At 47.5% G+C, this 20733-nt stretch overlaps 3 protein-coding genes across 4 annotated transcripts in view; 2 read left to right on the plus strand and 1 right to left on the minus strand.

The window, feature by feature from the left end:
- Positions 1-27: 27 nt before the first annotated feature.
- Positions 28-2535, plus strand: rbm12ba (RNA binding motif protein 12Ba). Its single transcript, XM_014201948.3, has 2 exons — positions 28-160; positions 516-2535. The coding sequence occupies exon 2, from the start codon at positions 547-549 to the stop codon at positions 2284-2286; it is 1740 nt and encodes a 579-aa protein (XP_014057423.3). The 5' UTR covers positions 28-160; positions 516-546; the 3' UTR covers positions 2287-2535.
- A 2148-nt stretch (positions 2536-4683) lies between these two features.
- Positions 4684-10553, minus strand: LOC106605942 (uncharacterized). 2 transcript variants are annotated; one of them, XM_082975625.1, is made up of 12 exons: positions 10445-10553; positions 10110-10197; positions 9028-9058; positions 7446-7529; positions 7109-7248; positions 6869-6994; positions 6685-6730; positions 6529-6588; positions 5889-6271; positions 5695-5799; positions 5230-5317; positions 4684-5097 (listed from the first exon to the last, which is right to left on the minus strand). In XM_082975625.1, exons 2-12 carry the CDS (start codon positions 10194-10196, stop codon positions 5054-5056), a joined length of 1194 nt encoding a protein of 397 aa, XP_082831751.1. In that variant the 5' UTR covers position 10197; positions 10445-10553; the 3' UTR covers positions 4684-5053. The 2 variants fall into 2 exon arrangements, with proteins under 2 accessions (XP_082831751.1, XP_014057422.3); XM_014201947.3 differs by having other exon boundaries at positions 5230-5320.
- Positions 10554-10787: 234 nt separating this feature from the next.
- The window catches only part of tex10 (testis expressed 10), a 59909-nt gene continuing 49963 nt past the window's right edge, over positions 10788-20733 (plus strand). Inside the window, exons 1-11 of the mRNA XM_082975631.1 lie at positions 10788-10921; positions 11224-11428; positions 11507-11694; positions 13064-13390; positions 13481-13696; positions 13824-14070; positions 14159-14271; positions 14630-14886; positions 14983-15118; positions 15218-15387; positions 17536-17713. Coding sequence (XP_082831757.1) covers positions 11243-11428; positions 11507-11694; positions 13064-13390; positions 13481-13696; positions 13824-14070; positions 14159-14271; positions 14630-14886; positions 14983-15118; positions 15218-15387; positions 17536-17713 — 2018 coding nt within the window. The 5' untranslated portion in view covers positions 10788-10921; positions 11224-11242. The remainder of the gene's footprint in view (positions 10922-11223; positions 11429-11506; positions 11695-13063; positions 13391-13480; positions 13697-13823; positions 14071-14158; positions 14272-14629; positions 14887-14982; positions 15119-15217; positions 15388-17535; positions 17714-20733) is intronic.

Consider the following 20733-nt stretch of genomic DNA (forward strand, 5'->3'; position numbering starts at 1 on the left):
CCTCCCTACTTCCCCATAAAATGCGCGCACGTGGCAGCTCGTGCACAGTTAATGTGGTCGGGCTCGTAAAGGGACAACGTTTCGACCTATCATCATCACATAAAATTACGATATAAAGGTTAAAATACAGAGGAGCCAGAGTTGTTATGGTTTTCATCTGGTAAGTAATTTGAGGAGTTGAGCTGTCTACCTTTTTAACTGAAATATTCTTAAATGTTTCGTCTTACAGGGCAGGCTAGCTAGTCTCATTTCACAGCAACTGTGCCTCCGGGCTAACTAGCTAGCCAACCAGGTGTTCATCATAATAATGTACCGCGTGCCAGCGTTCATCAGTTGTGTTGTTGGTTACTTAATTAACGTGTTTAATTTCTATGGAAATTTGGATGTTCCTAATATAAGTAAAAATGAATGTGCCCATTTAAATGTTTATCCTTTTGTTGCTGTTCTTAATGTATTAAATAACTCGATTTCAGCTTCATGTTAAAGACAGATTTTTTTTTTGTATCTGTTTCCAGATCTCTGGTTGCCAGATAAAAGGAGTTAAATATGACCATAGTACTTCGGTTGCAGGGTCTGAGTATTGAGGCCGGGACTGAAGACATACGCAGATTCTTTACCAACTTATACATCCCAGAAGGTGGTGTATATATTATAGGAGGACACCTTGGTGAAGTTTTCATTGTGTTCACTACAGAGAGAGATGCCCAGCACGCAATGAGGCGCTCTGGAACTCTTCTTAAAGGGTCTCCGGTGACCCTACATATTAGTAGCATCGCAGAACTGCAACGAAAAATGGAGTCCAAACTACAGAGGGAGAAGCTCCTTCCAGCGCTGTTACCTGAGAAGAAGCCTTTGCTGCCCCCGGCAGTGCCCTTGCCCGACCCTGCCACAGCCCTACTGATCGGCCTTGTTGCTGTTATTCAAGGACTGCAGTCTAATCAGCCAGGAGAGCACAACAAAGTGACAGCAGCACCTGGTCCTGTGCTCAGGGCTAATAGCCCAGCTGTTGGTTGTGTGCTCAGGGCCGATAGCGCAGCTGTCGGTCCTGTGCTCAGGACTGATAACACAGCTGTGCCTGGGGGTGAGCTAAGGAGACCAGAAGAGGCTTACAGGCCAAGGCCAGGCTACGTCAGGCTCTTTGGCCTGCCAAAGACTGTCACCAGCCAGGAGATCTGCCACTTCTTCAAAGGCCTGTTGGTCCAGAATGTGATAGCTAATGTGAAGCTGGGCGTGAGACAGGGCTGCCTTGTAAAGTTTGGGCATGCCCAGGACGCATGTGATGCTCTAAGCTTCAACCACCAGCAACTGGGCCGCATCAGCGTGGAGGTCCGTGGGGCCTCTGAGGAAATGTGGAGCTATGCCATCCAGCAGTGTCAGAAACCTTCTTATGACCCCTTGGAAAACCCCTTGTATAGGCCCACAACCCAGAGAGAAATACCCTCGTATACAATCCAGAGAGATGGACCCTCATTAGAATCCAAGGAAATGCAGCACCAGGAAAGGCCCTCCTATAGAACCCAAAGACAAAGCTTGTATGAGCCTGACAGAGAAACACACAGGACCTGGGCCAAGAGGCGCTCTGAGGACAGGTCGCTGTCACGGTCACCGAAGAGGCCCAGATCCTGTGAGTCCCTTTCACCGAGCGTGGAGTACTGTATTATGGCCAAAAATCTATCCAAAACAATAACGAAGACTGAGATAAAAGAATTGTTTGGCTGTCCGAACATCGCCAACAGCAAAATATTACACTTACTGTATAAGGATAGCGAGAGGACAGATACAGCGTTTGTAATATTCAACCAAAGGGAAGACTACGTTTATGCTTTGAACCTAAACGGCTGCCATGTTGGTTCCCAGGCCATAGAGGTCTCCTCTGTCACCAAGGAGAAGATGCAAGCTATGTTGTCAACTGGGAGACACCATGGCAACCCCAAGACAACACCAGCAGTGTCAGAGCGAAGCGAGGAGAAACATCAGATTGGGAGACCCAGGGTGAGACCGTTTCCCACAGCACAGACATGTGTTTATGTACGAAACCTCCAGTCAGACGTGACGAAAATGGAAATAAAAGAATTTTTCTGCGACCTTCCTCTGACTGAACAGTTTATCTACATTCTGTGTGATCAAGATGGCAATGGCATCGGTGAGGCTGTGGCTCAGTTTAAAACGGAGGATTTTGCCACACAGGCCCAGAAACGACATGGCAAGACATATATGGGGACCAGAGTGCTACTCACCTGTATCAGCTTCCAGCAGATGGAGGACATCTTGAAAAGGAATGCGTGAGAAAAGACGACCTACTCATATTTACATTTGTCATTTAGCAGACGCTCTTATAGAGCGACTTACAGTAGTGAGTGCATACATTTTCATACTTTTTTCTACTGGTCCCCTGTGGGAATTGAAACCCAAACCTTCGCGTTGCAAGCGCCATGCTATACCAACTGAGAAATAATGGACAACTGTTGACCAGAGCCACATGGGGATCTGGTTGGAAGTAGTGGACTCTATGGGGGTAGGGTGTCATCTGAGATTGTCCCTAAAACTCTATAAAGATGGCACTTTAGGACTAAGCTCATCACTGGAATGAGAATCCTTGAGTCGTAGTGACTTCGAGAAGTGTTAACCCCATACCCTCCAGTCAGTCATCAACAGTTACATTTGGACAAGTCTAAACTGGATATGAGTCAATATCCATTGTTATTGAATGATTCCAACTTTAATTTCAAGACCTCCCATGGTATAAGAGACCCTTTAATATTCTATAATACCAATGGCAGCAAATCATTCTACACTTACTGGTTGATTTAAATGCATTTCAAACTGTGCAACATTGTGACAATGTTTGAAAACCAGCAACAGTATATCAGGCAACAGGACAGCATTTCATTTCTCTTCTGACATTCCTTATTTCTTTTAATGGAATTTTCATTCCAAAAATTACTTTGAAACCAATATTTGTTTTTTGTCACTAATTAAATGTTACCCAAATGACCTGGTTTTGATTCAAACTCTTATTAAACTGTTTAATTATGCTAGTATGTCAATTCACTGCGTTTATGGTAGATTTAAGGTCAACTTGAGAGCCAGCAACATTTCTCACACAGCTGGAGAAGCATAGATGACACCACTGAGAGTTTATTTTCAGTTCCCTATTTTGTTGGCTCAGATAAAATACAACTCATGAAATCCCCTGGGTGCTGCACAGTTCCAGTTTTACATCGAAGGAACATCTTCCATACTGTGCATTTGGAAAGTACTCTGATTAAATACATTTTGCCCTTCAATCTACACACAACCCATATTGACAAAGCGAAAACAGGTTTTTTAGAAATGTTTGCAAATTTATTACAAATAAAAAAGCATACCTTATTCACAAGTATTCAGACCCTTTGCTATGAGACTCAAAATTGAGCTCTGGTGCATCCTGTTTCCATTGATCATCCTTGATGTTTCTGCAACTTGTTTGGAGTCCACCTGTGGTAAATTGATTGGACATGAATACCAGTCTATATAATGTCAGAGTAAGAAGTTTGGAACCACCAATACTTCCTAGAGCTGGCTGCAGTCGGGGGAGAAGGGCCTTGGTCGGAGGTGACCAAAAACCCGATGGTCACTGACAGAGTTCCTCTGTGGAGAACCTTCCAGACGGACAACCATCTCGGCAGCACTCCACCAATCAGGCCTTTATGGTAGAGGCCAGACGGAACCCACTCCTCAGTAAAGGCACAAGGCAACCTGCTTGGAGTTTGCTAAAATGCAGCTAAAGGACTGACCATGAGGAACAAGATTCTCTGGTCTGATGAAACCAAGATTGAACTCTTTGGCCTGAATGCCAAGCGTCACATCTGGAGAAAACCTGGCACCATCCCTATGGTGAAGTATGGTGGCAGCATCATGCTGTGGGGATGTTTTTCAGTGGCAGGGAGACTAGTCAGGACCAAGGGAAAGACAAACGTAGCAAAGTACAGAGATCCTTGATGAAAACCTGCTCCAGAGTGCTCAGGACCTCAGACTGGGGCGAAGGTTCACTTTCAACAGGACAACAACCCTAAGCACACAGCCAAGACAACCCAGGAGTGGCTTCAGAACAAGTCTCAATGTCCTGGAGTAGCCCAGCCAGAGCCCAGACTTGAATCCAAAATAGCTATGCAGTGATGCTCCCCATCCAATCTGACAGAGCTTGAAAGGATCTACAGAGAACAAGACGAACTCCCCAAATACAGCTTGTAGCGTCATACAGAAGACAACTCAAGGCTGTAATTGCTGGCAATGGTGCGTCAACAAAGTATTGACGCAAAGGGTCTGAACACTTATGCAAATATATTTCAGTTTAATTCATTTGCAAACATTTCTAAAAACCTGTTTTTACTTATTGGGTAGTGTGTGTGTAGATTTATACATTTTAGAATACGGCTGTAACGTAAGAAAATGTGGAAAAAGTCAGGGTCTGAATACTTTCCAAATGCACCATACATCCTGGGATTCCGTTCAGGCCCAGCCACTCAGAATGAGTTTTTCCCCCACAAAAAGGCTTTAATACAGACAGGAATACTCCTCGGTTTCATCAGCTGTCAGGGTGGCTGGTCTCAAGACTATTCCGCAGGTGAAGCCAGGTGTGGAGAAAAGCCCAACTCAAACAGCAGTCAGTAAGTACATCAGTAACCCATTTACCACCAAACATCTGTTTCCCTAAACTTTACTTGTTTTCTATCAAACACTTAATTTCTAAACATTGTCCAAGAAACCCCAGTAAAATATATGCCAAAATCACATGAATACAGACAATGGTTAAAACTAAAAGTCAAACTTTGGTCCAACCTATTCATGTCAAAAGAAGTTATGTAAAAACAAAGTCTGCACTAACAAGTACACAATTGTATCAGAGTTTCTGCTTTGAAGGAAAATTATAACTATATAAAATAAAAATCCTCTTCAGTGGCTAGACAGACAGCTGCAGACCCCATGGACTCAGGGTATATCTTGGGGGTGAGGCTGAGGCGGAGGATGGGTTACCCCAGGAAGATGGATGTGTCACGTGGGGATGGATCAGTTAGTTGTAGTACCTGGATGGACCATCAGAGTATCTGGAAGGGCCTGCAGAGAGGAGATAAAATAGATGAGACTGATGTACTGTAGATTATTTCGGAACCAAACTACAGCCATTAAAAGAATGGACGTGTGTATTTAATTTGTCAACTGGGGCCGAGAGGTTCCCAGAGAAGCCACCTGAGAAGCGGTCACTACTGCTAGACATTCTGGGAGAATCGGAGTAGCTCATGGAGCCCAGCGACGAACTGCTCTTCATACTAGGACCCTGCTGGACACAAACGCACATACACTGAATCAAGGAGAACAAAGGGGACAAACTACTGAGGAATTATTTGTGGTTTCCTGAATCACACCATCTACCTTACGACTGTATGGGAGTACACAAGGAACAGGTTTAGCCACAGTAAGAATTTGTGCTGTCAGAACACAGAAGGTTCTAGAGCACTGCCTTGTACTGCCATAATCAACAGCAATAAATCACTGACTCAACACAGACAGGAAGTGGGTTAAAGGACTGAATCAAGTGACATTTATCCTCACGTCACCAGTTCCTGTTGCAGGAAGCACCTGAGAGCTGCTTGTTGCACTGGTATTGCAGCTGACAGAGCACAGTGTGTGTGTGTGTGTGTGTGTGCTGCATACCGAGGAAACACTCCTAAGTCTGTAGTCCATTAGGACATCCGTCAGCTTCTGTGTCACCTTCAGCACGATCTGAGCATCACCCTCGTTCTCGATCCGGAAATTGTCCTACACACAGGAAACAGACCCTCAACACACACATGTTTAAATAACATTGGAAAGCATAGTTTCACACACACACACACAGTTCCACTCACCAGGTATTTGAGCAGTGTGGACGGAAGGCTGCTGGTTTCAGGTACCACTCCCATCAACCCTTGGCCTGATCCACTTTCCATCTGTCCCCCACTGAACTCATCAAGGTAGCGGCTTCCCGGACTCTCCCCCAACAGCCCCTCCTGGCCAAAGCCTCCGTCCCTTCCCCCTCCCAGCCCAAAGCCATCGGCTGAACCCCCCAGCCTCTGCCCCCCAGTATTGTCAGGGTAGCCTCGGAAGCTCATGTCCCTTTTCTGGAAGGCCGTAGAGGGAGTGGAGCGAGACAGGGGGTCAGAGTAGCCCCCCATACCGCCCATGGGGTAGTTGAGGAGGCTGCCTTGGAGAGGGAACTCCCCTGGGAACAGAGGCTCTGCAAACCTGCCACCTAGAGGGAGACAAAAGACTGCATTTGGACTACTACACAACACTGCATCCAAACATAGACCAGTCAAGCACACAACAAAGGTCTTATCACCTCAGCAATCTCTGTTAACCCAGAAGTAAAATCTCAAGTAATTTGGACAGCTGCGTGATTATTTATACTTGTTTGAAATTGCAATCTCAGTCTACATTCAGAATCTGCCCACGGGAGATTATCACCTCAGAGGCAACCTTACACTTCTCCCCCACACACGCTCTCACCTGGTTTTGGTCCTCTAGGTCCCATCCCTCCTGGTGGCCCCATTTTGGGGATTGCTGAACCTGTGACAGGGAGATATGTCAGAACCACAGTACATTTAAAAACCGACTGAGCACAATGAGAGTCAGACAAACTTGAGAATAAACAGAAAAACATACGTAGTCCTGCAAACGCTTGGACCTCACTGGGCTCCTTCAGAATCACCTGAAAACACCGTACAGAATCAAGTCAATATCAACAGCACCAGATAGGTGCTCCCTCTTCCCCCCCCCCCCCGACGCATCTCAATAGTCTGCCGTGTTTTCTTTTCCTCATCCATAGCTTTCTGCTCCTCCTCCTCACCTTTAGCTGTCCCCTGCCCTCTGCCTTCTCCAGCTCTGCTGCTGCTTCTTTCACCTTCTTCCTCACTTCATGGTCCTTTGTGGCAGCATCTTCCTTAAAGGGCATCTTGGCAGAATGATTTTGCTTCTGGAGAACAGATGAGACCATAGTTACACAGCATCATAACACAGACCTGTAGATCCAACAGCCTTTTACAGGGACTTTTACTGTGAAAGTTAACAGTGACACACACAGCCTCACCATGTATCTGAAGGAGTGCTTCCAGCCCTTGATGTGAGCCAGCATGTCAGTCTGCAGATGGCTCACCTTGCAGAGTTTACACTGGTAATGGGGCGGGACTGACTTACTGGGGCTGCGGTACTCCCACACATACTGAAGACCTGCAGAACATGAGTGACAGCTCTAACAACCATGGGCAATGAAACATCTCAACAACCAATCATAGACTTGAAAAACAAATCATAGAGCCCCATGAAGCCTATATTAGTGAAAGAGTGCAATGGAGTGACTTGACTTAAATCTCTTGAACCCTTTGCGGCATAGGGCTACTACCATGGTGCAATGAGTAGGTACTCACCAATGACAGTCTCACCAGTGATGGCCTTCAACTGTTTGGTCAAGGAGGGGATGGTCTGCACATTTCCCGCCTTGGTGGTGAACACTGGGAAACGCACAGAAGTCAACACAAAGCACAAACATGGCAGAGACTGCATAATGAGATCGCCATCCTGCCCACGGACAGGTGAGACCAAAGGGTCCACACGTCCAGTCATCTGACCAGCAGACAGCCAATAGCCGTCAGCATACTTCAGGAAGTGAAACACTGCAGGTATACTTCAAAAGAAGGTATAGCTTTAAAAAGGTCACTGTGCATTCCTTACACAAACCCCCAGTCAAAAGACTTGTAGTGGAGTTTAGAGGTCCTTCATTTACTGAACAACAGTTAGAAACACAACCCTGCTCTTCTGAGCCTCTGAGGTCCTGTTTCAAGGTCTGGTAAGAATCCTTACCATTTGTGCGCTGGTTAGGTTCTGCTAAAAACAGATTGGTTGGGAGTACTGGAATCTCCTGCTCTGGCTGGTTATCAAAGTTGCTGGTAACCAAAAATAACTTCATTTGATTCGCTGTGTGCAATTCGAGCCCCACCGTCACAAGATCATGATTCATTAGAAGGTTGCCTGGAAGGCTCACCAGGGTCTGTTTTGTGCCAGGGTTATAGTACTGACCGCTACACAGAAGAGAAGCTAATCTGAGGTATGGAGGCCTGCTGAAAACCGTGGGGGCTGCAGTTCTTCTGCCCACCTAGACACAGGTCAGAGCTGGGCTATAGGATTCTCTCACTCCCATCAGGCACTCCTCCATTCCTGTGTCCAATCAAAGCAGTGAAACTCTTGCATGGGCACAGCAGGTCCCAGCCCCATTGGCAGACAGTGAGTTGAAACACTTCCTACTTTTTGAGGGCCACAAAGGCCCTGAAAGAAAATCCCGCTGCCAGCATCCATTGCCCATCTGAACTACCATAGGCCTATGAGGCCACATTTTTGTGCCGGGGGCTGATAGCCCTAAATTACATTGGGATGGAGTATCCCCATCTCATCCACCACCAATGTGTAGCACCCAACTGGGTGATGCACGGCAGTCATTTAGGCCCACAAAATCTGACCCAGACAGGATCCTTACTGATTTGACTTGCACCAATATGGGGCAACAGCTCTACAGGACTGCAGAGAACCTGCACACCTATGAGTTCCCTAGAGTTAGACATTCTTCTGAGAGGACAGGTTTCACGTTGTGGTTTCTAAAGTTGTTCAGACTGTAAATCATGGACCAAAGTATTTTATGAAATAAAACTACTTTTAATGCATCTAAAAAGATTTGTGCACATTGTATCAAAGACAGACCCCCAAAAAGTCATTGAAATGAACACTAGGGAAAAGCCTTTGTGAGCCACACAGCCTAAGCCTGTGGACAGTGACTAAGTTCACTGGCATTTACAGCAACCTCCATCTAAGAGGCAGTGAATCTCAGACGCAGCCCAGAGCCCACGCTTGGACTTGCCCCCTGCCCAATCAGCCACCAGCAAAAAGGCAGGAGGATGTGAAGTCACAGCTCCCAACCTCCTATCAGAGGCAGTGATGCTGTGTGGAGGCAGAACTTACCTATGTCAGCAGAGAAGTTAGGCTGCTTTCTCTGTCAGTTGGGATAACCAGGCCGAAGGAGAGAGAGACACACAGGCATTAGTGAGACTGGAGGAGGCAGCAGAGGGGCAAACCCCACTGCACTGTTCCCCAAACAGTGGGTCAGGATCCCCTAGAGGGTTGCAGCTTAAGATTGGGTTCTGGATAGGAACATTGGTTTGGTTTAAGCAAAAGCTTCAGGTGGACCACAGCAGAAAAACACATTGGAGAACCCTACTGCACTCCTGTCTCTATGGAGAGAGAGAAATGTCATTTCAGCCTCTCCTCCATGACCCTGTCAGTGACATGAGGGAACTCTGAGCTGTCACTGACTCTGCACCGTACACATGCGCTTTACCTTGAAAGGAAAGTACAAGTACTCTAGTCAGGTGTTCCAATCAGAATATATATCTGTCACAAAGGCATCATAGAACCAAGCTGCCAGTGAGCCCTAGTGCCAATAGCTCAGCAGGAAAATAAAATAGTGTTATGGGGGCTGACTGCCCACTTAATAGAAAGACAGCGATAAAGAGGGCATGATATTCCCCAGAGAAAACAACCAGCCCTGTTACACTTGTTAGTTGCAGCCCTTCTACACTTGGTAACAGGGTTATCTGGAATTCCTGCTGCCCACAATACTCTTTAGCATCTCGTAGTCAATGGGTAACTCAAGCCCTGATTGAGGGGCAGTGCAGTAGGCTGCATTTCCACAGAAACACTTAGTCTTAGGAGACCAGAGAGCACTGGTCAGTCCCTGCTGCTCCAGCAGTGTCCAGTGTCTGTGTCCAGCCAAGGGCGGCTAGTAAGGATCCATACCACTTCCTCTGCACAGAGCACTGCTACAACTTTAGGAATGAAACCGGTTAGAAGACCATACGACTACGTACACAGTACTCTCAAAACCACCGTTTTGGAATCCTATTATCACAATAGACACTATTCAGGATGGATTAATTAACCTCATCTGGGTTGTGAATTACTAGTAATACAACTATTATCCTAACCGGGGGCAAACGGCATAACTGGGGGCAATTGGCATGATTACCATGGGAGACCTTGCTTACCCTGTTGTTAGCTCGTCCATTAGCGTTCCTGAACCTCTTCTGTGGTGGAGCGCCATAAGATGGCCTTGGATAGTTGCCTTGCTGCATTCTGAGGGTCATCACAAACAAATAAAGACAGCGTTTCATATCTAATTATATGGGCCACATCTTTTTTTAGGGCGACTAAAAAACAACGCAGCTGGCCTTCTTTTGGGCAAAACCACTTGGCCACGCACAGTGTAAAATATGGTGATTAGCTAGCTGTAGCCACAATATAGTAACGCTACCCGGACAACGTCCTCCAGGGTTACTATATAATAAATACGGTGTAGTATGAGTGACATGAAATACTCTACCTGAAAAATTAAGATTCGCTAAAGCAAACCAGAGCGGGTGAATGTTGAGTATCAAGAAGAACAACTAGGAAATTGACGCATGCGCAGTTGTGTATCTCTTTATAGAAAGACCCGTGACGTACCTGATTTTGTGAGTCTATGCGTTTGCCTGTGTACTCGAACTCGGAAATTTGAGTTCAAATTAATTTAAATTTTTTTTAAAGATAATAACGACATACATTTTTCATTTGAAATGTATCCTTTACACAAGTTGCAATAAAACACTGATATATGTAGACGTGAAATTGAGAACAGGAAAAAAAATAATGTTGCAGGCAAATGTGAAGACAGCTTAGCTAGTTGTCGTATCAAAGAGAAAGGCCCATGTTTGTAAAGAAACAACACGAGCTTGGTTTTGCTAATTGACCGTCTTCAAAAGCTACATTCGGCGCGGGAACGCTACTGCATGCACAATTATTTCTGACAGTGTCAACACACGTGGGTATTATTATTACGTTTCAAAACGCAATCAATTAATCTGGGTTTACTACTTATAGATTCTGTGTAAGAGCCGATAGCATGCTGGCTTGCAAACTCACTGCTGCCCACTGTGATTGTGGTCTCCTCCTGGTCCAGCACTAGCACACACTTCGTTATTGTGTCAAATGGCACCATATTCCCCATATAGTGAACCACTTCATCAACATCAACCCTGTTTGGCTCTGGTCAGAACAGAAGTAGTGCACTATATTAGAGAATTGGTTGCAATTTAAGATGTTCCCCCATGTTTCTCTCCACAGATAGTCCAATCCAGCAGAGATGACCAAGTGCAAGAAGAAGAAGAGGCAGGATGACTTCCAGAAGGTCAAGCTGAAGGTGGGGAAGACCAAGCCTAAAGCTGACAACGCCACCAACATCAACTTCCGTACCAAGGGAATAAACCTAACTGAACAGCTGAAGAAAGATGCTAATGCACTCACCACACACAGGAAGCTCAACATCAAGGTAGGTAACACACACACACACTCACTCACTCACTCACTCCTCTACTGTACCTTATGCTGTGTGCCTCCCCTCCTCTAGGACCTGTTGTCCCAGCTGCATCACTACAGTGGTACAGTGAAACAGGGAGCTCTTGTGGGACTGAGGGAGCTGCTGACCCTTCACCCCTCAGAGTTAGACCAACACCTCTTCAGTCTGCTCAGCGAGGCTGCTGCTGTCTTCACAGACAAGGACCCGAATGTACGGATGTCTGCCACACGCCTGCTCAGGTTAGAAAAGTATTCTGTTAGTACAAAAAAATATATTTCACCTTTATTTAACCAGGTAGACCAGTTGAGAACAAGTTCTCATTTACAACTGCGACTTGGCCAAGATAAAGCAAAGCAGTGTGACAAAAACAACGACACTGAGTTACACATAGGATAAACAAATATACAGTCAATAACACAATAGAAAAATCTATATACAGTGTGTGCAAATGGAGTAAAGAGGTAAGGCAATAAATAGGCCATAGTGGCAAAATAATTACAATATAGCAATTAAACACTGGAGTGATAGATGTGCAGAAAATGAGTGTGCAAGTAGAGATACTGGGGTGCAAAGGAGCAAAATAAATAACAGTATGGGGATGAGGTAGTTGGATGGGCTATTTACAGATGGGCTATGTACAGGTGCAGTGACCTGACAGCTGGTGCTTAAAGTTAGAGAGTGAGATATGAGTCTCCAGCTTCAGTGGTTTTTGCAGTTCGTTCCAGTCATTGGCAGCAGAGAACTAGAAGGAAAGGCAGCCAAAGGAGGAATTGGCTTTGGGGACGACCAGTGAGATATACCTGCTGGAGTGCGTGCTACGGGTGGGTGTTGTTATGGTGAGCTGAGATAAGGCAAAGCTTTACCTAGCAAAGACTTATAGATGACCTGGAGCCAGTGGGTCTGGCGATGAATATGTAGCGAGGGCCAGCCAACGAGAGCCAGCCGACGAGAGCATACAGGTCGCAGTGGTGGGTGGTATATGGGGCTTTGGTGACAAAACGGATGGCACTGTGATAGACTGCATCCAGTTTGCTGTGTAGAGTGTTGGAGGCTATTTTGTAAATTACATCGTCGAGGATCGGTAGGATAGTCAGTTTTACGAGGGTATGTTTGGCAGCATGAGTGAAGGAAACTTTGTTGCGAAATAGGAAGCCGATTCTAGATTTAATTTTGGATTGGAAATGCTTAATATGAATCTGGAAGGAGAGTTTACAGTCTAACCAGACACCTAGGTATTTGTAGTTGTCCACATATTCTAAGTCGGAACCGTCCAGAGTAGTGATGCTAGTCGGGCGGACGGGTGCGGGCAGCGATCGGTTGAAGAGCATGCATTTAGTTTTACTAGCGTTTAAGAGCAGTTGGAGGCAACGGAAGGAGTGTTGTATGGCATTGAAGCTCGTTTGGAGGTTTGTTAACACAGTGTCTGTTCTCCAACCCCCACAAAACCATACACCACTTGAGAGCAGCACAGTCCTTGGAGAAATGCCTTAATGCCAGTTCTTCTACTGTCGCACCTTCCTACCCAATATGAGATTTGAACCAGAAACTCTCCTGCTACTAGTGCACCTCCCTAACCTTTAACCTCTACCCTCTCCGTGCCCTGCTCAGGTTCATAGCCCAGAGTGTGCCAGCGGAGCGGACGTCTCCATTCTTCCCTCTCCTCTCTGCCCACCTCTCCTGTGCCATGACCCACATCGAGACGGGTATCCAGGAGGATGCCCTGAAGGTCCTCGACGTTTTGCTGGACCACTATCCTGCCCTGCTGGCCGCTCGTCCCGCCCTGCTGCTCACCAACTTCCTGGAGCTGATCTCACACAGAAGTACCGGGGGCGGGGCAAGGAAGGGGCAGGAGGGGAAGGGGAGGAGCTGGGCCCTGTCAGTCAACCCTAACAGGAACGTGACTGGTCAGCAGTGGAGACTCACAGTGCTGTTCAGGTACTCATACACTTGCAATAAGTTAGCAGTATCCTATTGGTGTGTACATATATTTTTCTGGCGTGACCTTTGTGTTTGTGTGTTTTCCAGACTGTGGCGTTTTCTTCAGGCGGTAGTTGAGGAGAGGCGAGGGGAGGAGGGGGTTGCATGTGTCTCAGGTGACATGTTCAGTGTTTTGAATGGACAAGGAGGAGCTAATGCACCTTTGGAGCTCAACTGGGAGGAGCTTACCTACAGAAAAGGCGGATTCCAGGTGTTTGAACATTCAGGAGCCACGCCCACTCCACACTCCACCTTCAAACTCAGGTACGCACATCACAAACACACTTCATTAACAAGCATATACACACACATACTCTGCTGATTCACTCTCCTGTCCTGCTCATCATCTGTCCCGCTCATCATCTGTACCTTTCCTCCACTGTATTTGTAGGCCGGAGACTGAGCCTGGGGCTGGGGTGAGTGAGGGGCTGGGCACAGGGGAGGCTGTACGGGGCTTTGCCTCCACCCTGGTGCCCCTTTTACTAGACGTCTGGGTAGAGGCTAGTGCCAGCGACCGGAGCAAGACTGACAGTGCTCATCTCCTCACCCCCGACGCCATGTCATTGATGTACCAGGTCCTCTCCATACTACAGCTGCTACACAAGCTGGCGCCACAGAGAGAACACCAGGAAACACTGGTAACACACACACACACACAGGCGTTCTCTCTCAGTATAACATGTGTGGTTACCTTTGTTCTATTAACAGTGGTGTTTGTGTGTTTAGGATGCGTGGTTTCGCAGTGAGTACCTGGGGGATTTTAAGCAGCACTTCATGAAGAACTTCCCCTATGGAAATCTGGACACTCCTAAACAAAGGCGGAAGACGGACCCCAAGAGGTAAGGTGGGGTGAGGTGGTGCTAGGGCCCTTGGTGTATGTGTAGGTTCTCCAGCGTTTCCCAAACTAGGGGTCGCCACCCCATATGTGTCGCCTGATTTGAAAATCGGGTCGTGAGAGAAACTCTGGGGGGAGAACATCTGGTCTATAGTCAACTGAATGCTCTGCTTAGTCGTAGAACCACTGTTCAATTTCAGCTGTTAGCAGTTAGGACAAACAGCGCTTTCTGTTTTCTTCCTAAACATTTGCTCTGACCATTGAACAGTTTGAGCTATTAGTAATTATGATATATTATATCAGCACAAAATGACTGGGGGGGACATAATTAAAAGTGTGTGTGTTTGGGTGTGGTGTGTCAGGAGTAAGCAGGCCCCTACAATCCCAGGGCAGACAGTGGAACCCTTGGCTCTGAACGTGCTGCTCTGCCAGGTCATGGTTTCCATGGTTACCCTCGGCCAGAGGGAGGGGCCAGCCCAGGAGCCCGATGCTGAGTGGCTGATGCCTCTGAGAGGGTTTGTCCAAGAGACTCTGTCCAGTGGGGCCAAGCTGAGCCAGAGACACCTGCATACACTCCTGGAGACTGTCTGGAGAATGGTCATCACACAACGCAGCAGGGGTAAGACTGTGTGTGTGTTTGTGTGGGCTGTCAGGGTGCGGTTATGAGTTAACGTGGTGTCCACATGTCTGGCGTCCTAACCGGTGGTGTGTGTAGCGGTGACGGAGGACCTGTTACAGGCGGTGTATGTTCAGTACCAGCAGATGAACCTGAATCTGCAGACCAGAACACTGCTACTTTCCTTCTACAGCAGACTGTACCTACAGGAACACAACCACACACACATCGCCAGGTAACACACACGTTGTAGTGTTTACTGTACCAAATAACCAAGTCTGCAGGGTAGACTACTCTGCTCCTAAATGTCTTCCTCTTCGGTCTCCCCCTTCAGGAGTAGAGTGTTGTCTCGGTGGCTGGCTGCTCTACCGCTCCAGTTGTCCCAGCTGGGCCACCGTAACCCTGCCCTCTCAGACAGGCTCCTCCTCTCCATCCAGGCTGCTGCCTCCCGCGGGAACAAGGCCCTGCTGAACTCCCTACACACACATGCATGCAGGCTCTACGGTGAATACACACACACACCTGTATGCAAGCTCTACGGTATATACAACAACACACACGTGAAGCTCCACTTATAACAGTCGGGCAGATCGTTACTAAACAGGTAGTCACTAAATGGCCATACTAGAAAAGACACAAAAGACAATGTACCTTTTGGAGCTATTTTCTGTGTTTCTCCACAGGGGGGCAGTAAAGGTCCATCTGAACATAGCAGGAGAGAGAGGGGAGCATGTTGTACAAGCTAGAGACATGTTGGAGGAGTATCAGTTAAAAGGGGCGGAGGTTGTAAGCTAAGACAGAACTGGTGAGGGGGTTTGTGTTATGATTAAAGGTCCCAGAGAAGACAGAACTGGTGAGGGGGTTTGTGTTATGATTAAAGGTCCCAGAGAAGACAGAACTGGTGAGGGGGTTTGTGTTATGATTAAAGGTCCCAGAGAAGACAGAACTGGTGAGGGGGTTTGTGTTATGATTAAAGGTCCCAGAGAAGACAGAACTGGTGAGGGGGTTTGTGTTATGATTAAAGGTCCCAGAGAAGACAGAACTGGTGAGGGGGTTTGTGTTATGATTAAAGGTCCCAGAGAAGACAGAACTGGTGAGGGGGTTTGTGTTATGATTAAAGGTCCCAGAGAAGACAGAACTGGTGAGGGGGTTTGTGTTATGATTAAAGGCCCCAGAGAAGACAGAACTGGTGAGGGGGTTTGTGTTATGATTAAAGGTCCCAGAGAAGACAGAACTGGTGAGGGGGTTTGTGTTATGATTAAAGGTCCCAGAGAAGACAGAACTGGTGAGGGGGTTTGTGTTATGATTAAAGGTCCCAGAGAAGACAGAACTGGTGAGGGGGTTTGTGTTATGATTAAAGGTCCCAGAGAAGACAGAACTGGTGAGGGGGTTTGTGTTATGATTAAAGGTCCCAGAGAAGACAGAACTGGTGAGGGGGTTTGTGTTATGATTAAAGGTCCCAGAGAAGACAGAACTGGTGAGGGGGTTTGTGTTATGATTAAAGGTCCCAGAGAAGACAGAACTGGTGAGGGGGTTTGTGTTATGATTAAAGGTCCCAGAGAAGACAGAACTGGTGAGGGGGTTTGTGTTATGATTAAAGGTCCCAGAGAAGACAGAACTGGTGAGGGGGTTTGTGTTATGATTAAAGGTCCCAGAGAAGACAGAACTGGTGAGGGGGTTTGTGTTATGATTAAAGGTCCCAGAGAAGACAGAACTGGTGAGGGGGTTTGTGTTATGATTAAAGGTCCCAGAGAAGACAGAGTGGGCGATTCACCATCACAAGACTCTGTTTGTCTGAATGGTCTGTGACATCAGCAACGTGCGTCAGCAGCCAACATAACATAATACAGACGATCTGATCATTACTACTCTCTCTATCTCCCTATCTTTATCTCTGTCTGATGATTTTCTTTGTTAGACCATAAACTGGTGATGGATAGTCCATTCACTCTTTACGTCACCATTGGCTCCTTGCTGCTAGGTACGGTGTGTGTGTTTACAACACCATGCTCCTGGATAGGTACAGGAGTGCAAGCTTTTGTTCCAGCCCAGCACTAACACACCAGATTCAGCTAATCAGTGACTTGATGGGTACAGGTGATTCTAATGATGGGGTGTGTTGGACAGGAACTCAGGCTCTCCAGGACCACAGTTACCATCCTCTGCTATAGTGTATGAGCTGTAGTTAGTGATGTGTAGAGCAGCCAAACTGGTGAACTTTAACGACTTTAACAAGGTAGAAAGTGTTTAGAGTTGATAATAAATGTACATTTCTAAATAATTTAATCTCTGAAAAAGTGTTCTTCAATCACAGTATTTTTTTATATAACGCTTTTAGCAGCATTTTAGTTGATTTTGTGGTCTCAAACCAGTGAGTTTATTTAAATTCTTAATCAAGAATATGGGCAAAATGTAATTATTGAGAATGAAAGAGGTGGGAATGTTGTTCCCTTGTCATATAATTGCTACATTTAATATCAATATAAAATTAAAAATAGTTTTCCAAATTGTATTTTGACTATTTTTCTCGATGCGAATATTGGGTCAAGACTGAGACAACCTGGTTCAATATGGGTCCTGAGACAACCAGTTGAGAACCACTGTTGTAGAGTTTGTATATTGACGTGTGTGTGTGTGTGTGTGTGTGTGTAGACCCACAGGAGGGCAGTGTGGTATTGTTACCGGCTGAGTCTCAGCAGCGATTGGTCCAGCTACTCTACTTCCTGCCTGTGATGTCACAGGGTCTGTTGGCCAATCTGAGTCGCTGCTGCACTGCGGGACGCGTCTCTGCCGGCCTGGCTGCCTCCCTCATACGCATCATACACCTCAGGTAACCCCAGCAACCTCCCAAAGCTACGCATCATACACCTCAGGTAACCCCCAGCAACCTCCCAAAGCTACGCATCATACACCTCAGGTAACCCCCAGCAACCTCCCAAAGCTACGCATCATACACCTCAGGTAACCCCAGCAACCTCCCTCATACGCATCATACACCTCAGGTAACCCCAGCAACCTCCCAAAGCTACGCATCATACACCTCAGGTAACCCCAGCAACCTCCCAAAGCTACGCATCATACACCTCAGGTAACCCCAGCAACCTCCCAAAGCTACGCATCATACACCTCAGGTAACCCCAGCAACCTCCCAAAGCTACGCATCATACACCTCAGGTAACCCCAGCATTCTCCCTCATACGCATCATACACCTCAGGTAACCCCAGCAACCTCCCAAAGCTACGCATCATACACCTCAGGTAACCCCAGCAACCTCCCAAAGCTACGCATCATACACCTCAGGTAACCCCAGCAACCTCCCTCATACGCATCATACACCTCAGGTAACCCCAGCAACCTCCCAAAGCTACGCATCATACACCTCAGGTAACCCCAGCAACCTCCCAAAGCTACGCATCATACACCTCAGGTAACCCCCAGCAACCTCCCAAAGCTACGCATCATACACCTCAGGTAACCCCCAGCAACCTCCCAAAGCTACGCATCATACACCTCAGGTAACCCCAGCAACCTCCCTCAGCTACGCATCATACACCTCAGGTAACCCCAGCAACCTCCCAAAGCTACGCATCATACACCTCAGGTAACCCCAGCAACCTCCCAAAGCTACGCATCATACACCTCAGGTAACCCCAGCAACCTCCCCTACGCATCATACACCTCAGGTAACCCCAGCAACCTCCCAAAGCTACGCATCATACACCTCAGGTAACCCCAGCAACCTCCCTCATACGCATCATACACCTCAGGTAACCCCAGCAACCTCCCAAAGCTACGCATCATACACCTCAGGTAACCCCAGCAACCTCCCAAAGCTACGCATCATACACCTCAGGTAACCCCAGCAACCTCCCAAAGCTACGCATCATACACCTCAGGTAACCCCAGCAACCTCCCAAAGCTACGCATCATACACCTCAGGTAACCCCAGCAACCTCCCAAAGCTACGCATCATACACCTCAGGTAACCCCAGCAACCTCCCAAAGCTACAGACTGAGGTTCTTACATGATCCCTGTGTCACAGAAATGTGAGTCATGTGGTTTAAAGTTAAACAAGGTTTGACCGTTGAGGTTTCATCCTCAACATGTAGATGATATCCAGGGCAGCCCAACATCACGTGGTCTTTACGGTTTGACATCTTTTCTCTTGCACTTAAAAACGTTCTGAGTAGAATTTTCAATTCATAAAAGTGTGTGTGTGAGAGAGAGCTGTCAGTCGTTCCCAGTTAGAGAGGGGAGACAGCAGACCGATGGTTCGCCACCTTAATGGAATCAAACAATCAACCAATTAAGGCACGTCGAGGGTTGTGGCACAAGATTAGTGTCATGAGCTCATGGTTTATAACAAGGCCTGACGCTGATGGTACTTGATGGGAATTTCTAGATGTCAGTGTTGGTCCTTTAGTGTGCTGTTGTGTGTGAGCTTAATGTTGTGCTGTTTGGTCATGCTGTGGTTTGCCAGTGATTTCTCACATGCATCCAGCCTTGCATAACGCATGATGTCATCAGTGTGCATCGCCAGCAAGTGTGTGTGTATTTGTGAGACACCCAGTGTTTCTCTGGGGTGGTGTTACACACACACACACCTGACTAGGGGTTGGGGGAGTGTGTGTGTGGAGACTAGGGGTTGGGGGAGTGTGTGTGTGGAGACTAGGGGTTGGGGCAGTGTGTGTGTGTAGAGACTAGGGGTTGGGGCAGTGTGTGTGTGTGTGTGTGTGTGTGTGTGTGTGGAGACTAGGGGTTGGGGCAGTGTGTGTGTGTAGAGACTAGGGGTTGGGGCAGTGTGTGTGTGGTGTGTGTGTGTGTGTAGAGACTAGGGGTTGGGGCAGTGTGTGTGTGTGGAGACTAGGGGTTGGGGCAGTGTGTGTGTGTGTGGAGACTAGGGGTATGGGCAGTGTGTGTGTGTAGAGACTAGGGGTTGGGGCAGGTGTGTGTGTGTGTAGAGACTAGGGGTTGGGGCAGTGTGTGTGGTGTGTGTGTAGAGACTAGGGGTTGGGGCAGTGTGTGTGTGTGTGTGTGTGTGTGGAGACTAGGGGTTGGGGCAGTGTGTGTGTGTAGAGACTAGGGGTTGGGGGAGTGTGTGTGTGGAGACTAGGGGTTGGGGGAGTGTGTGTGTGGAGACTAGGGGTTGGGGCAGTGTGTGTGTGTAGAGACTAGGGGTTGGGGCAGTGTGTGGTGTGTGTGTGTGTGTGTGTGTGTGTGGAGACTAGGGGTTGGGGCAGTGTGTGTGTGTGTAGAGACTAGGGGTTGGGGCAGTGTGTGTGTGGTGTGTGTGTGTGTGTAGAGACTAGGGGTTGGGGCAGTGTGTGTGTGTGGAGACTAGGGGTTGGGGCAGTGTGTGTGTGTGTGGAGACTAGGGGTATGGGCAGTGTGTGTGTGTAGAGACTAGGGGTTGGGGAAGTGTGTGTGTGTGTGTAGAGACTAGGGGTTGGGGCAGTGTGTGTGTGTGTGTGTGTGTAGAGACTAGGGGTTGGGGCAGTGTGGGTGTGTGTGTGTGTGTGTAGAGACTAGGGGTTGGGGCAGTGTGTGTGTGTAGAGACTAGGGGTTGGGGCAGTGTGTGTGTGTGTGTAGAGACTAGGGGTTGGGGCAGTGTGTGTGTGTGAGAGACTAGGGGTTGGGGCAGTGTGTGTGTGTGTAGAGACTAGGGGTTTGGGCAGTGTGTGTGTGTAGAGACTAGGGGTTGGGGCAGTGTGTGTGTGTGTGTAGAGACTAGGGGTTGGGGCAGTGTGTGTGTGTGTGTGTGTAGAGACTAGGGGTTGGGGCAGTGTGTGTGTGTGTGTGTAGAGACTAGGGGTTGGGGCAGTGTGTGTGTGTAGAGACTAGGGGTTG

The sequence above is a fragment of the Salmo salar genome, chromosome 05 (genome assembly GCF_965601325.2).
Source record: "Salmo salar chromosome 05, fSalSal1, whole genome shotgun sequence".
Classification (NCBI taxonomy): Eukaryota; Metazoa; Chordata; class Actinopteri; order Salmoniformes; family Salmonidae; genus Salmo; species Salmo salar.

Bases quoted from the DNA above. Each gene is read 5' to 3' on its own strand.
- rbm12ba (XM_014201948.3), top strand. From the start codon at position 547: ATGACCATAGTACTTCGGTTGCAGGGTCTGAGTATTGAGGCCGGGACT.
- LOC106605942 (XM_014201947.3), bottom strand. From the start codon at position 10,196: ATGCAGCAAGGCAACTATCCAAGGCCATCTTATGGCGCTCCACCACAG. The intron at 9,059-10,109 runs GTAAGCAAGGTC...CCCAACTGACAG, and splicing joins ATGGACGAGCTAACAACAGG to AGAAAGCAGCCTAACTTCTC. The intron at 6,731-6,868 runs GTGAGGAGGAGG...CGGTGTTTTCAG, and splicing joins AGGGCAGGGGACAGCTAAAG to GTGATTCTGAAGGAGCCCAG.